The 13,494-nt window shown below is 41.6% G+C and overlaps 1 protein-coding gene across 2 annotated transcripts in view; it reads left to right on the top strand.

Moving 5' to 3' along the window:
* Positions 1-13,494, top strand: part of MYH11 (myosin heavy chain 11) — a 63,262-nt gene that overhangs the window by 5,840 nt on the left and 43,928 nt on the right. For both annotated transcript variants that reach the window (XM_074840568.1, XM_074840569.1), the window contains exons 3-4: positions 2,142-2,500; positions 7,074-7,230. In XM_074840568.1, the coding sequence (XP_074696669.1) occupies positions 2,159-2,500; positions 7,074-7,230 (499 nt within the window). In that variant the 5' untranslated portion in view covers positions 2,142-2,158. The remainder of the gene's footprint in view (positions 1-2,141; positions 2,501-7,073; positions 7,231-13,494) is intronic.

Consider the following 13,494-nt stretch of genomic DNA (forward strand, 5'->3'; position numbering starts at 1 on the left):
TGCTCCGAGAGCCGCAGTCCCGGCGACGGGGCAGCGCTCCCTCCGTTCCCCTCTCCAGCCGGCTTCACCCTGCGGCCGCCAGCTGGAAAGCTTAGCTGGAGAGAATACCATCTCCATTATTGGAACTGTGCGGCTCTACCAGCCCTCTTGGCAACAAGGGAACATTTTCTGCCTTAATCCACACATAGGTCAAATAGTTTCCTCTTGCAGCTCTCTTCCAAGAATCCCCTGGGAGCGAGTGAAGAGCCACATCCTACAGAGCTCCCTCGCAGAAACTCAATGGTGGGGAACACCGCGCAAGGGCTAGTGGCAATGCACAGATCCAAGCTGTTAGGGTCTCCCTCCCATCCACCACACCACCACGCCATTACATGTGCATGGATGACCTGGGTGAATTTTCCTTTTAGGGATTTCCAGGCAAGGCTGGTGGCTCTAGAATGAGAACATTTAGAGGAAAGCTGTTCTCTTATTCAGTGAGAGAATTGTTGAGGGAGTTTAAGGAACTGGGGCATCTAATTTCCACTGAATTTCAGTGGGATATCATCTAACCCTCTTAGGCGCCTCCAAAATCCTAGTTTTGTTTTTAAGCTTTATGTCACCTTCTGCATGATCCATGCTTCTTTCTCAGACCCCTCACACGGTCTGGCCTTGTAAAAAAACATTAATCTGTGGGAAGGCTTCAGGGACAAATATTTGGAAACCAATCTCTGATACTCCCAGAGCACAGGGTGTCCATTTGGCTACATACCACAGAGCTTGGTCTTTACAAATATCATTCTGCTTATGGGTTGATTGCTGACATCTTTAGCAGTCAGTTCTCCAGGCTCCCTCAAGATTCATGTTTGTTTGAATGCTGTAAATATTAAATTGATTCTCAATAAGGAAATGAAACAGCCTCTGTCTCCTAGAGATGTTTTTCTTGGGCGCACACTCTTCCCTGCTCCCCAGTGTTGCTCCTCCCCAGCTCCCCTCTCTGCTCCACTGCATGGCAGGTTTCCTGATTAGCACCACTTTTTTCCTGCCCTGTAGCAAACCACAAGAAGTCCTCTGTTTATTCCTTTCCTCATTTAGAGCTGTGTCTCCCGTAGGACAGAAGACTTACAAAAGCTCCAGCATTACCAGTACAGCTACATCCTGCAGCTACATCCTAACTTCCAAAGGCCAGGGCCAGAAAGAAGCTGCCTCCTCCCTCTCAAACACGGTGCAAAGCAGCCAAAACCCTCCCATTGCTCTCACCTAGAGAGCAGACACATCCAGCTGCTTTATCCAAGTGCGACTGCACGATGCTGTTTTATCCATGTGCAACTGCATGACACAGATGTATCATCCTTCCAATTTGAGCATCGTGGTTCAGACTATCTAATAGCTGATGCAGTTTCCAGGCTTGTTCTATTCTCTCTCATGTGGTAGACATTTACCCTGCATAAATGATCAGCTCCCACTGCTGAACCATGGGAAGGGGATAACTCTGAATTACTTCTCCTTCATCACCAGTACTGAAAACAATTTTTTTTCTGTTTTTCCTTTTGACCTTTTCTTAACCTTACTCTTCTCCAAATTAAATGGTATTAGAGTGATCGGAAATAGTCCTCTGCAAGAAAAGTTCATTTCTGCCCTTTCTAGAGCACAGCCTGGGAACTGTTCTTCCACTAATTATTTCATTATTGCACTGGTATTTCAGTATGCACTCAACAGTATTTGGGTGATAAGAAATTCTATATGTATCTGAATTCAATTAACTTTGTGATGGGCAATAAATGAGGCTGCAGGAAGCTGTTCAGCTGGTAGTCTTGGTACAGTCCTGACAGCCGCATTGCACAGACATTAGTTACACCTTACTTTTCTCTCTGATCTTCAGTACAACATAAAGTAATAAGCCCAGGTGTCGTCATTTGTTTCAGTGCCATGAAACTTATGACTTAGGTGATTTCAGACACAATAACAAAGGAATGGGAATCCAAACACAGATACTCCAAGGTATCTAAGATGGTACCCAAAAGTATCTGCATGGAAATGCGAGATATGTGACAGGACCTATAGCACTTTGGATTTACCACATGGCAGATTTGACAAATGTGTTTTGCCTGAAACGTCTCCACATTTGCCTCCCTTTAAAGCAAAATATTTTGCTTGCTCAACAGGTGTCTACTGAATCAAAATGGCTCAAAAAGCTCTCAGTGATGATGAGAAATTCCTCTTTGTGGACAAAAACTTCATTAACAACCCACTTGCCCAGGCTGACTGGTCAGCAAAGAGACTGGTTTGGATTCCATCAGAGAAACATGGATTTGAAGCAGCAAGTATCAAGGAAGAGAAAGGGGATGAGGTGACAGTTGAACTGGCAGAAAATGGAAAGAAAGTGACACTGAGCAAGGATGACATCCAGAAGATGAACCCTCCAAAGTTCTCCAAAGTGGAGGACATGGCAGAGCTGACTTGCCTCAACGAAGCTTCAGTGCTGCACAATCTAAGGGAGAGATACTTCTCAGGTTTAATTTATGTAAGTAGAATCAAACATGCATATGGCATTTGCCATTGCATGCTACTATGTCCCGTCACAAACGAGTGGATTCCACCCACTGCCAAGGGGTGTAACACGTTACACATGCATGTAACACTGCCATGCAAGTACTAACCCCACAGTAATGTCATCCTAAACAAAAAATGTATTTAGTTCACTTTATTCCCCATGACTCTCCTGCTTCTTTAATAATTGCCTCTTTACTTAACTAAATTAAAACACATGAAGGTTTCTTCCCCAAAACTTGCTAATTCTGAAGGGATATCATTGGTTTGAAAAGTACTTTCTGACAGCTGAACACCACCTCAGTCCTGCTGTTTAAAAAAAAAAAAAAAAAAAGAAAAAATCTATAGGGACTTTTGAATTAACTTCAATGTCAACCTGAACAAGTTTCTAGTAAACTGCAAAAAGAACATACGGAAAAGCCAAATCATGCAGTCTTTTCTCAGGCAAAACTCCCACTGAAAGGCAGCTGACAAGTTCTGGTTTGGTGGGTGCTTGAGTAAAACCTTATGTTTGAATAAATGAATAAACCCACTGGAATTCAAGTGAGAGTACTCATATGCACCACCGTGTTACTGAATCAAAGTCATGCACCCATCAAAACCTTTTTCCCCCCCTCTTGTTGGTCAATTTACAGTTCAGACAAGCCTGGATAAATTATAATCTTTTCTGTGTTCATGTGAATTAGGGCCAAGAGTATTCTGTTTTCCAGTCCACACAAGTATATTAACACAAGCATATTTTGACATTAATAACTCTGTAATCTATCTGCATCAACAGTTAGCAAACTGCACAGTAAGAAAGCACAGAAAGTTTTCATGGAACTTAGCTGTTATCTTTGATTTTACATGGAGGATCCCTACGCTGTGCTGCAGAAAAGTAATCTACAGTTTCAATCTGTGAAAATTTTACTTGCAGGACAGACCACTGATGAGGGAAAAGAAAGTACAGAGCTTGAGTAACAAGGTTTTAGAAGCAGGAGTAGACCTCTCATTATTAATATGATGAATTCTAAATTGGAAAGTAGGAAATTAAGCAGAAAATAAGATAGTTATATATAGGACCACAAAGGAACTATTTAATTGTTAAGCATAACTTCAAAGAGCTAAACTGAAGATCTTTCCTCCAGGAATGTACTAAAATGCTCATCATGAAGCTTCCTGAAAGCAGCTAGACTTTTCATATTTTCAGTATTTGAGTTTACTGGATTTTAAGTTTGCAGGTGAACATATGGAATTATGTGCTATTATGTCAGAACACGCAGCATTAGTTACTAAAATAGAATTTTTCTGAAAGTGTTCTGCATTGTTGCAAGATCTAAAAAGAATTAGTAGAAGAATAGTGGGATAAAATGTGTGGGGTTTATTTCTTTGTTGTTGGTGTTCTCAGCAGCACTCTGGTGCTCTGTTCCAGGATTTCTACTATGTTTACTTTGTGGATTTTTTGTGGAAGTTCCACTTTCTACAGGAGGAGGAAATTAATTTCCGAAAGTGGATAATGCAATCAGAAATCAAAGAATTTTTAACGGAGACAAAAATGGCAGTGTATCTGAAATCAAGTTTTCTTTTTCAAGAGACTAGATTTTAAGATGGAGGTAAATTAGCAGTTATAAAGAAATTATTTGGACTTGTATTCCAACAAGTTATTAGTATTTTCAGTAACTAAAACTTGTTTAAAAGTCTCCAGCCTTACACGGTGCTGCCCTACTAGATACTGTCATACCTCTTAAAAAAAAATAAATAGGGGCCGTCTAAACACAATGAGTCTCATCCACTTGCAAAACTAACTGTAAACAACCGTCTCCTGGTGGATCAAATCATCTGTCCCTTGCATTTATACTAAATATTATTAAATAAAAAGATTCAGTGCAGAAATTCACAAAGTGACCGTACACTGGCCTTTTCCTTCATCACAGATAATTAAGAAAGAAGGGCAAGAAGTGCGTTGCCACTAACTCATGTTTCACATTGCTCAGAGCAAACAGAATGTGCCTTGTCCACACACAAATTAGACCAAAAATGATTATATAAACATCAATAAAATAGCAATGCAACTTCAGTGGATTTGAGAGTGGAATCAAGTTTCTTGTGCCTGTATTCATAGGCGCCACTAATTCAGTCTTTGCCTAACAGTGCAAAATGCTTTCTTAAATACAGAAAACTATATATGCATACTGGAACCAGAGGTGGGATTCTTCTGCCCAGATCTAGGCATTTACACTGTAAATGTGTGTATTTGTGCTAGTCACTCTTAAATACCCATCAGCACTGGCTGTCAAAGAGATACACAAGCTCAGCACTCCTATGGACACTATCCTTGAGACACTTCAAATAATGTTCTGCCTCCAGACCCTCTAGGGAGAGACACAGCTGGGGGTCCCCCTCTCTGGATAGACTGTGCCTCAAGGGGAATGATTTAAGGCACAGAAACTTCAACTCCCCCCCCTTTCAATCACATGCTTAGCCAACTGGCTCGCTTATCTTCAAAACATCACATATATCAATCTGGTTTCCCCAAATCCTTGCAAAGCAGATACCTAGAACTACAATTGGTGAAACCAAGAGGTCTTGGTTAACTTTCCCAAGGTGAGAGATGGTATTGGTCCCAGTCCAGTTAGAAATGGGGACTCCTGAACTTCATCAGCTCAGGCTTTTGCCCTGCCTTAATAACCTGCTTCCTGTGCCTCAAAGTTAGCTCTTCAAAGATATGTTACTGTCTGCTTGGGTGTGCAAACAGCTCTACATGTGGCAAGTCAAACAAATGCCTAGAAATCTCAGAGAAGGGGGGCCTAAATTTTCTGAATTTGAAATTTACTCTCCTATTATTTTACTTGTTTGGGAGTGATTAGTTGAGTGCATACAGTAAATCTATTGCTACCGAAAAAAAGACCGTGTTATCCTTTCCTTAAGGGCCTTGGTGGTCATTCTAGGACAAAAAACTGTCATTTTTCAAGTGTATTGTCCCAGCAGCACTACAGTTAATTTTGACACGATTAGCACAGTTTCATTCTGAAGTCCAGTGTCAATGAAAATCCATCACAGTAATTATCTACCTTCCACATCAAGAGTTTTAGCTTGGGGATATTGAGAGGTGGCGAAGATCTTGAGCCTGATTTTCTTGTTATCTGACTTGAGACTATGGTGACGCAGTCACAACCTGAAACAGTAGGAGAGGTCTTCATCACCACCCAGAGCACCCCAAACCTTCTCCTGCTCAGCATGGAGCACCCACCCTGCTCCTCGCTGCTAGAGGCTGACGGATGCTCTCGCTGTGTTTGCTGAATACCGTATAAAGAGCTCAGGCTGTACCGAGACTGTGTTGTGCCATTTCCTATTATGGTCAGGAAAGGGCAATCCCTGCGCCCAGAGCCAAGCCTCCCAGATGCCATTGTACAGTCCTGTGCTGCAGTGCTTCCTAGGGGGGAACCCAGGCAGCTTGAGCCATCCTTGGGCACAGCCTTGAGTGAGGCACAGCAGCAACTGCCCGCCACAAAGCACTCGTTCACACAGCATGGCATTAAAAAAAAAAAAAATATCCAAAACCACTTATGCCTAAGTCAGAAAGAGTGTCATTTCATTATTTCAGGGTTTTTTTTAACTGACACGGTTTTAAAACTAACAGCCATAGCCATCTTAAATATAACAATACCCTTGGAATTATAATCTCATAACTTCGTAATTTTTTATTTTGAGGTGGGGCTTTTTTTTTTTTTTTTAGTGAAAAACCCTTGCAAATTGCTTACTTTTAGTAACTGTTTGTGAAATATGGCTCACTATCTACTATCATATGCTATTATTTCTGCTCCAGTTCAATAGCTGGAGCATTCCGAAATGAAGGAAAATTAAAAACACAACTAAAAAAACCTGGATGAACAGCAATCTGGTAGCCAATGTTCTCGTTTGTTTATGTATATATTTTTATGTGAATACCTTCATTAAACTATAAACAAAAACCACATTTTTCTTTACATTTCCTACAGAAAGAGTCATGTAGTGAAGGCATGACTATTCTGTTAAGACATCTATTTGGAACTTGAGTAATTCTTTTCAAGGACTCTCATCAGTCATTATTGTTATGTGGTGTTCATATAATCTTTTTTAAAAAAAAACTTCTAGCATTAATCCAAGCTTCCTACCTAGGATTTCAGTTAACAAAATTTGACACTTACCTGAGCAGAGGACATACTCTGGAATGAAAATACACATAAAGAAATATTATGAATTATTACATTTGTTACATCACCACAGATAAGGGTGATTCACTATGTACTGAAAGTAAGTCAAGAAGCTCTAACATCAGATCATGGTGTTTCTACCGCTTGCTGCATTCACATACTTTCTAGCAGTCTGCTTATTGGAAACAATTATTTGTGCACTTGGAAACCACCCATACACGTACACTCAGAAATCACTGCTTCATTTGTTACACAGAATACAGAAGAATGTTATTTGCTAAAATCCTGTTAGTTTAATGCAGCTGATGCCTGTGTTTCCCAGACTAGACAGAGCACATTATATTAATTCCATTTTTTATTCTAATTTCCTTGCAGACTTATTCAGGTCTCTTCTGCGTTGTGATAAATCCATACAAACAGTTGCCCATTTATTCCGAGAAGATTATCGACATGTACAAAGGAAAGAAGAGGCACGAGATGCCACCCCACATCTATGCTATCGCGGACACAGCCTACAGGAGCATGCTGCAAGGTAGGCAAGTTTAATGCTGCAGTTCTTAGAAACTGCTGCCCGCTAACGTGGGAGAAAACACCTTATAACTCCACATGCGTTCTTGCAAGGAGCTCAGCCAGAAAAGATCTGTTATGGAGGGTGACACAGGCGTTCTAGAAGTTTCAGAGAAATTCTTTGGCAGGAACGGCAGTCCACAAACACTGTGACTCAAAAAGGAAAAACAATCCTTTTACCCATCTGTGTTGAGGCATGTGGGAAGGTTTCAAAGTCAAGCAAATAGTTTTGGCAAATACGGGCATGGAAAATGCTCCCTCTCTACCAGCAGAGAGTATTCCAAAGTTAGCTGCTAGCACTGCTGGATCTGTCCGTGTTGCTCCTCTCTCTCTTTCTTCCCCCCTAGCAAAGCAAATTCAAAATATATTTTGGGGCTACTTTCATTACAGTCCAGTGCTTTGGAGCCCTGAGTTGAGATGTGCTCTGTTTTCTAACAAGAACTGCAAGGAGCAGCAATGGGAAAGCAGTCAGGCCCCAAATGGTAAAAACAAAACCTTTGAAATTCACAGTGCTCTCCTCCTTCTGCAGTCACTACTGACAGACTGAGGGGCTTTTGCTCTAAGGAAAAATCATAATTTAGGGATGAAAAAGCTATAGTGATGGAAATATGAGGCTGCAACACTACAGACTACAGGGGTGTGACTGGCTGCCATCTCACAGACCTCAGGTGCTCCAGGAAACCAGGACTCTACAGAATGCTTTGAAATTTAAATGTGCTCATTAGGAGCCTGATCCTGCAGATATTCTGGCTAGTAACTTTGGCTCAGGAAGGTTCACAGGCTTGACCCTAAAGTTCAGGGCTCCCCAGTTTGGAGCTTAAAGACTGGTGAAAACAATAAACAGGATCTCAAAATTTCAGTTTAGCAGCTAGATTAGTACCCGGTATTGATTTGTAATATTTACATACATACACAGAACAGTGATTGTTTCAGAGAAACTAATCTATTCAAAACCACTATGCACTTTATCTGACTATGCAAATGAAATTGCACAGTATTTCTGCAGGTGTACAGCACTTCCTAATCACAAGGATTGCGGTACTCCTGTGCTTGTCCTACTTGAAATACAAATCTGATTAATTTACTAAAAGTTACAAAGAGTCAGTTTGGCATATCATAGTCAGTTGCTATTTTCTAAACCAAGATTTAGACTAGACAAAGACCTTCCCCACAAAAGATCATCTTATGTGTGTGTGCCAGGCCATCGAACCCACAGAAGTGTAATTGCCTGGCCCCAGGCAGACTTCTACTGACTGAAAATACAATCAAAGTCCTGTCATTTTGGTGCAAGCAATATATATATGTATACACATAAACACACACCAATTGTGACTGATATCAAAGGCATCAAAACAGTTCTGTTCCCTAAAAAAAGTCCTGAGTGCTCGTATGTACTAACTGTAACACTAACAAAACAATCCAGATACCGAAATTCTTAGAACTGCTGAAGATTAAACTCCTGAAGATTATCTACATAAATTGATTACCTAATTATATCTTGCGTTCTTGACTTTAGAATCCTACATTTTCAGATATAAGAGTTTGAAATATAGTTAATTCAACTCTAAACCCAAAGAACTAGGTACCCGCTTCACAATATCAACCTTTTTTATTCCTAGGGCTTATGTGACATTTCTTTTCTGGAGCTATTTCAGTTCCTTTATTTGAGGGCATCCCAGAAGGCAGAGCTACAGTGCGGCAGAGGAGGATCAGTAAAGCAACAATAAAAGAAAACAGACCTTCCTCCCTACTGTAATAGTAGAGTTATTCATGAACACAGGCATGTAAAATATGTTTAGGACTGAGAGGGCAGGTTCTTCTAAAATAATGTGATTCAGTAAATATAATTTTTTATGTAACCACAATTATAAGAAACTTACTTGGCATAAGCTCATCCCACTAAGCCACAGTGATGTATCTGTCTTCTAGATCATCTCCTGTGCTCTGCATCTAGCACTGTCCAGGGCTCAAAGCCAGCCCTGAAGTCAAAGCAATCTTCTTTCCTCAGATCCTTTATTTAAGCAGCAAGCCTTGCAGGGGACCTCTGCAAGAAGCTTCTGGCTCCTGCAGGTCATTAGCTGTGTTCTCATTCAGATGTGCAGAATACTGCTACTTGTCCCTAAAAATGGGGTGGGGCAAAACAACCAGAAAAGGGCTATAAGCTATCTGCAGGAAAGAGAGAAAAACAAAAAAACATAATACTACAAGCCTATGCTGAAACAGGAGAATTGTTCTGGCCTGACAGTACATGAGTTTTCTGCTGAACATGAAACTAGTATCAGCATAGATCAGCCTGATCCCAGCAGCACTCTTCCTCTGAACTCTCTCCTGCTCTTCATGGCATGCTCTCCCAAGCAGCAGTGAGGGCACTAGAGCTGGCTTGCCCTTCGCTGTGGTTATTAACTGCACCTAGAACAGCCTGGGTTCAGCTGTGACTTTCAGGCTGGGTGCTGGGAGGAGGAGGTAGCAAGAGTGTATGCTTCTTTTATTCATTTTTTTGGTACTCATAATAATTTCCTGGCCCTACCAACTCTTGGGGAAGCTTTATGCCTTATTATTCATGTGCTCCCTTTGCAAGGAATTCTCCTTGACAGCAGAGACAAGGGGGAGAGCAAGCAGAAAGAAAAGAGAAGGGAAGAGATCATCAGTTGAATCTTTAAGAGAATGCTCTTCCACCGCCTCCCATCCTAACCACACACAGCTGGCACAGCAGCCAGGGAGCAGTCCCACAAGAGCCTGCATCACAAGCCCAGGACACCCACGCTTTACTTGCTTATTTACTTGCACATGCCATTTTGGAGTCTCTCCATCTCTGAAGAGGGCCCCAGCTGGTTTTAAAGCTGTGCTTTTGTTTGTAAAAATGTACTCATGTTTTGTTCCTAAAACTAAACCAAACCTCAAAATAACTCTAGTTATTTAGCCAAATTATATTCACATTGGAGTGGTAAAAGTGGGCGTCACCATGATTGTGTGTGTGTGCATGCAACACATATAAACATAAGAGTTTCATGGTTTTTTGTAAGCATATTTGCAAATGGAATAGAAACAAAAATCCTTACTCATAAACATGGATCAGGGCACTGAATGTTTTCCTTGTGAAATTTCAGTATTGCTTCTTATCTGGGAAACTTGCATAGTTTCTTCTTGCCAAAGTAAAATATATCTTAGATTCATGAGACTGAAGAATTACATTCTGGTACTTCATGACCAGGGTCTCTCAGCCAAGAGCAATCAGCTTGTTCAGATGTCTTGGGGAACCTTTATCTTTCAGTGAATCAAGCCTCAGTGTCTGCAGATCGCTGGTCCTATTGCAGGCTCATCATCGGGGAATCACAGCCATTCCCATTCTCACCCTCTCCTCTGTTGGCACAAACATCCAGCAAAAAACATGAGGTGTGCACACTGCACTCCTCCTCTGCTTTAGAGACTTACTTGGTTAATGTATTCATTAGGGATGATGTTTAAGTCACATCAAAGTTGTTCCGGTAATAACACTTAGCCACCGTTAACAGAAATCAGATATTTGGACTTTCTTCCAAATACGCAGAAAAGCTGACATCTCACAGGACACGGGAATTAACAGAGATGTTGGCTGGGCAGAGAAAAAATTTCCACTTGTTTCAAGTGGGTCTGAGCACCTTAAACCCCTTTACAAATCACAGTCGTGCTGTCTCATGCTCAAACTGGGGTGCTGGATGTCTTGTTGAATCTACGGGTTACCTAATGCAGTATGATTGTTGTCCAGGCACAGTCACTGATGCTCATTTCCAGCCAGAGCAAGAATAAACTTTGTCTACTTTAGTTTTCTTTAATCTACAAGACCAAGAGAATATAACAAATATAAGAATGTTCCATGAGAGCAGTGTGTGTGTATATCTGTCCCCAGGAGCTACCACACTGAACTGGGCCCCACCGACTGTCTTTACAGACAAGCTAGCTGACTATGACTACACTTAGAGGTGTGATCATAAAAAATCACCCTGTGCTTCTGTACCCACCTCTCTCTCCTGTGTTTTGGATGAAGTAGCTCCCCAGTGGCACAGCTGCCATACGAAGGGCTTGACCCCCGTTCTGACTGTTGCACTGCCAGCACCAGTCTTCATGCAGTCATGACGCAAAACTGCTCCAGGTGAAAACCATCCTTTGCTTTTCGCTGAATTAAAGTGGGTCACCCCCTCCTGGGGCACAGTGTGGCTGCATGAATCTGGTCACAAAGCAAGGAGAGGGCAGTGCAGGCCAGGGAAGAGGAGCTGGAGGTGGGTGGATGACTTCTTCCTGCAGCACTGCCAGCTTCCAGTGTTGATGGAGCTGAGTCCAGTAAGGATGAGTAATTCTGCTGCCATCTGCCCTGCATGCAGCAAATAAGTGATAAACAGTACAAATGTGAAAAGTCAGGTTATGTAGCAATAGTAATAGATACAAAGCTTTCATGTGAATGGGTAGGCTTAGGTTCTCTGGCAATAAGTCATCATGGAGAAGAGGTATTATGGCTTTCTGCAGATTCAGGAAGGTTATCTATTTTCTGCAAAGCCATTTTTATGCAAGCTTGAGTTAAAGATGGAAAAACAAACAACCTGGTGGTTACTGGGAGGTATGGGAGGGAAACATAGTTCCCAAGATCTTAGAAAATGAAGCTGCTGTGAAAAACCATCTGTTTACTGTGTCCTTAGCAAGACTGTACAGAAATGTCCCCTTTAGGCAGTGTCGTTATTAGCAAATGTAAAGAAGCAGTAAGTGAGTTTCAGCCTGGTTTTCTCCTTTTATGGTAAAGCTGCCAACTTGCTGCTTCATTGTGATAAACCATCTGATTTTGTTTGTGATTAAGCAGAGCTAGCCGGTCTATCAAGAACAGAGGGGCATATGATTCTTATGAGCAATCTGGAGGTGTTTGGTGATAAAGCTAAGCAGATTCAGGAAAAAAAAAAAGCCAACTGCATGTTTAGGAAAGCTGGTGGGGTTTAGAATGTAAATGTAGATGTCTGTGCTATTAAAAACTGAGGAGAAAATTTTGAAATGTCCAAAACATCTAATATAGACATAGAGGGGGTGGATATGATAGTCTTCCAGGTAATGTCAAATTTTTTAAAAAGGCATTAACCAAAAAGACACTGGAATCTAGAAGACGTATTTTGTTACTTTTTAAGCCCCAGGAATTATGTTTAAGGAGTTTTATTCGTGCAAGTCATTCTCTTCTGATAGATCTACCCACATAAAGTTGCAGACTCCCAAAATAGGGCACAGTCCTTCCTATATAAAATAAAACATTCCAGAACAGAAATAGGAGTAATCGAACAGGAGAGCCCTTGAAATAAATGAGACCAGTATTTGCAGCTCAAGTCATAACAGAATAGGATTAGATTTCCTGATACGTTTCATTCTTACCTTTGCAATTTGTTAGAACTGCTGAAGGAAACAGAGTAACGTCTGGAATTCTCCCTCCATGAATGTAGACAGAACAGTTTGTCAGCATGAGGTTTTGCAGGACAGGCCACACAGTTCAGCAACGCAGGGCTGAGAACTTCGAGACTTCATATGGCTGCCAAACACAAGGACAGTTAGAAGGGGATAAGTCCAGTGACCAAGAGAGAAGCTTGCAAGAATGCCATGGGGTTGTTCACCTACAGAGAACAGGCAAATCACATAGGTCCAATCCTGGAAGCCTTTCAGACTACAAGAGAAAGCTGAAAGCAAATAAATAATTTTGATTTTCCTTCCAAGAACCCCCACTAGTCCTGAAGCAAGTTGCTGTCACTCAGAGTCACAAAGTGCTGCTTCACCAGAAGGCATCCTTGGAGAGCCAGCAACCACCCAGCTGTCCCTGCTTTCAGCTTCAGTCCTTCCAGGGCCAAAGACCCACTGTTCCCTCCTTTCCCTCTTATTCCCATTTCAGTGGGATTTGTTCCCTGTACCTGCATGCAGGACTGGGCTGATCGAGTCTAAAGAAATACAGTAACTCAGGCTTGGCTTGCACAGCCTGTTCACTATCCCAAAGTGCACTTGGTGCAACTTCTGACCTTCCTAATCCTTCTTCTGGTCTTGCATTTCAGCAAAGCTGCCCATATGCATGCACTCATGCAAACCACTGTGGTAGGCCAGTTTATGAGATACCTTCAGGAGGGGCTTTTCACTTACTGCGGAGCAAAAGAAGGGCAGCAATGGACAGCAAAGACAAGTGAGAAAATACTTGGCTTGGAGGAGACCAACTTTTTCTAATGTTCCCTGAGCTCAG

This window comes from Strix aluco, chromosome 15 (assembly GCF_031877795.1).
Source record: "Strix aluco isolate bStrAlu1 chromosome 15, bStrAlu1.hap1, whole genome shotgun sequence".
Taxonomy (NCBI): Eukaryota; Metazoa; Chordata; class Aves; order Strigiformes; family Strigidae; genus Strix; species Strix aluco.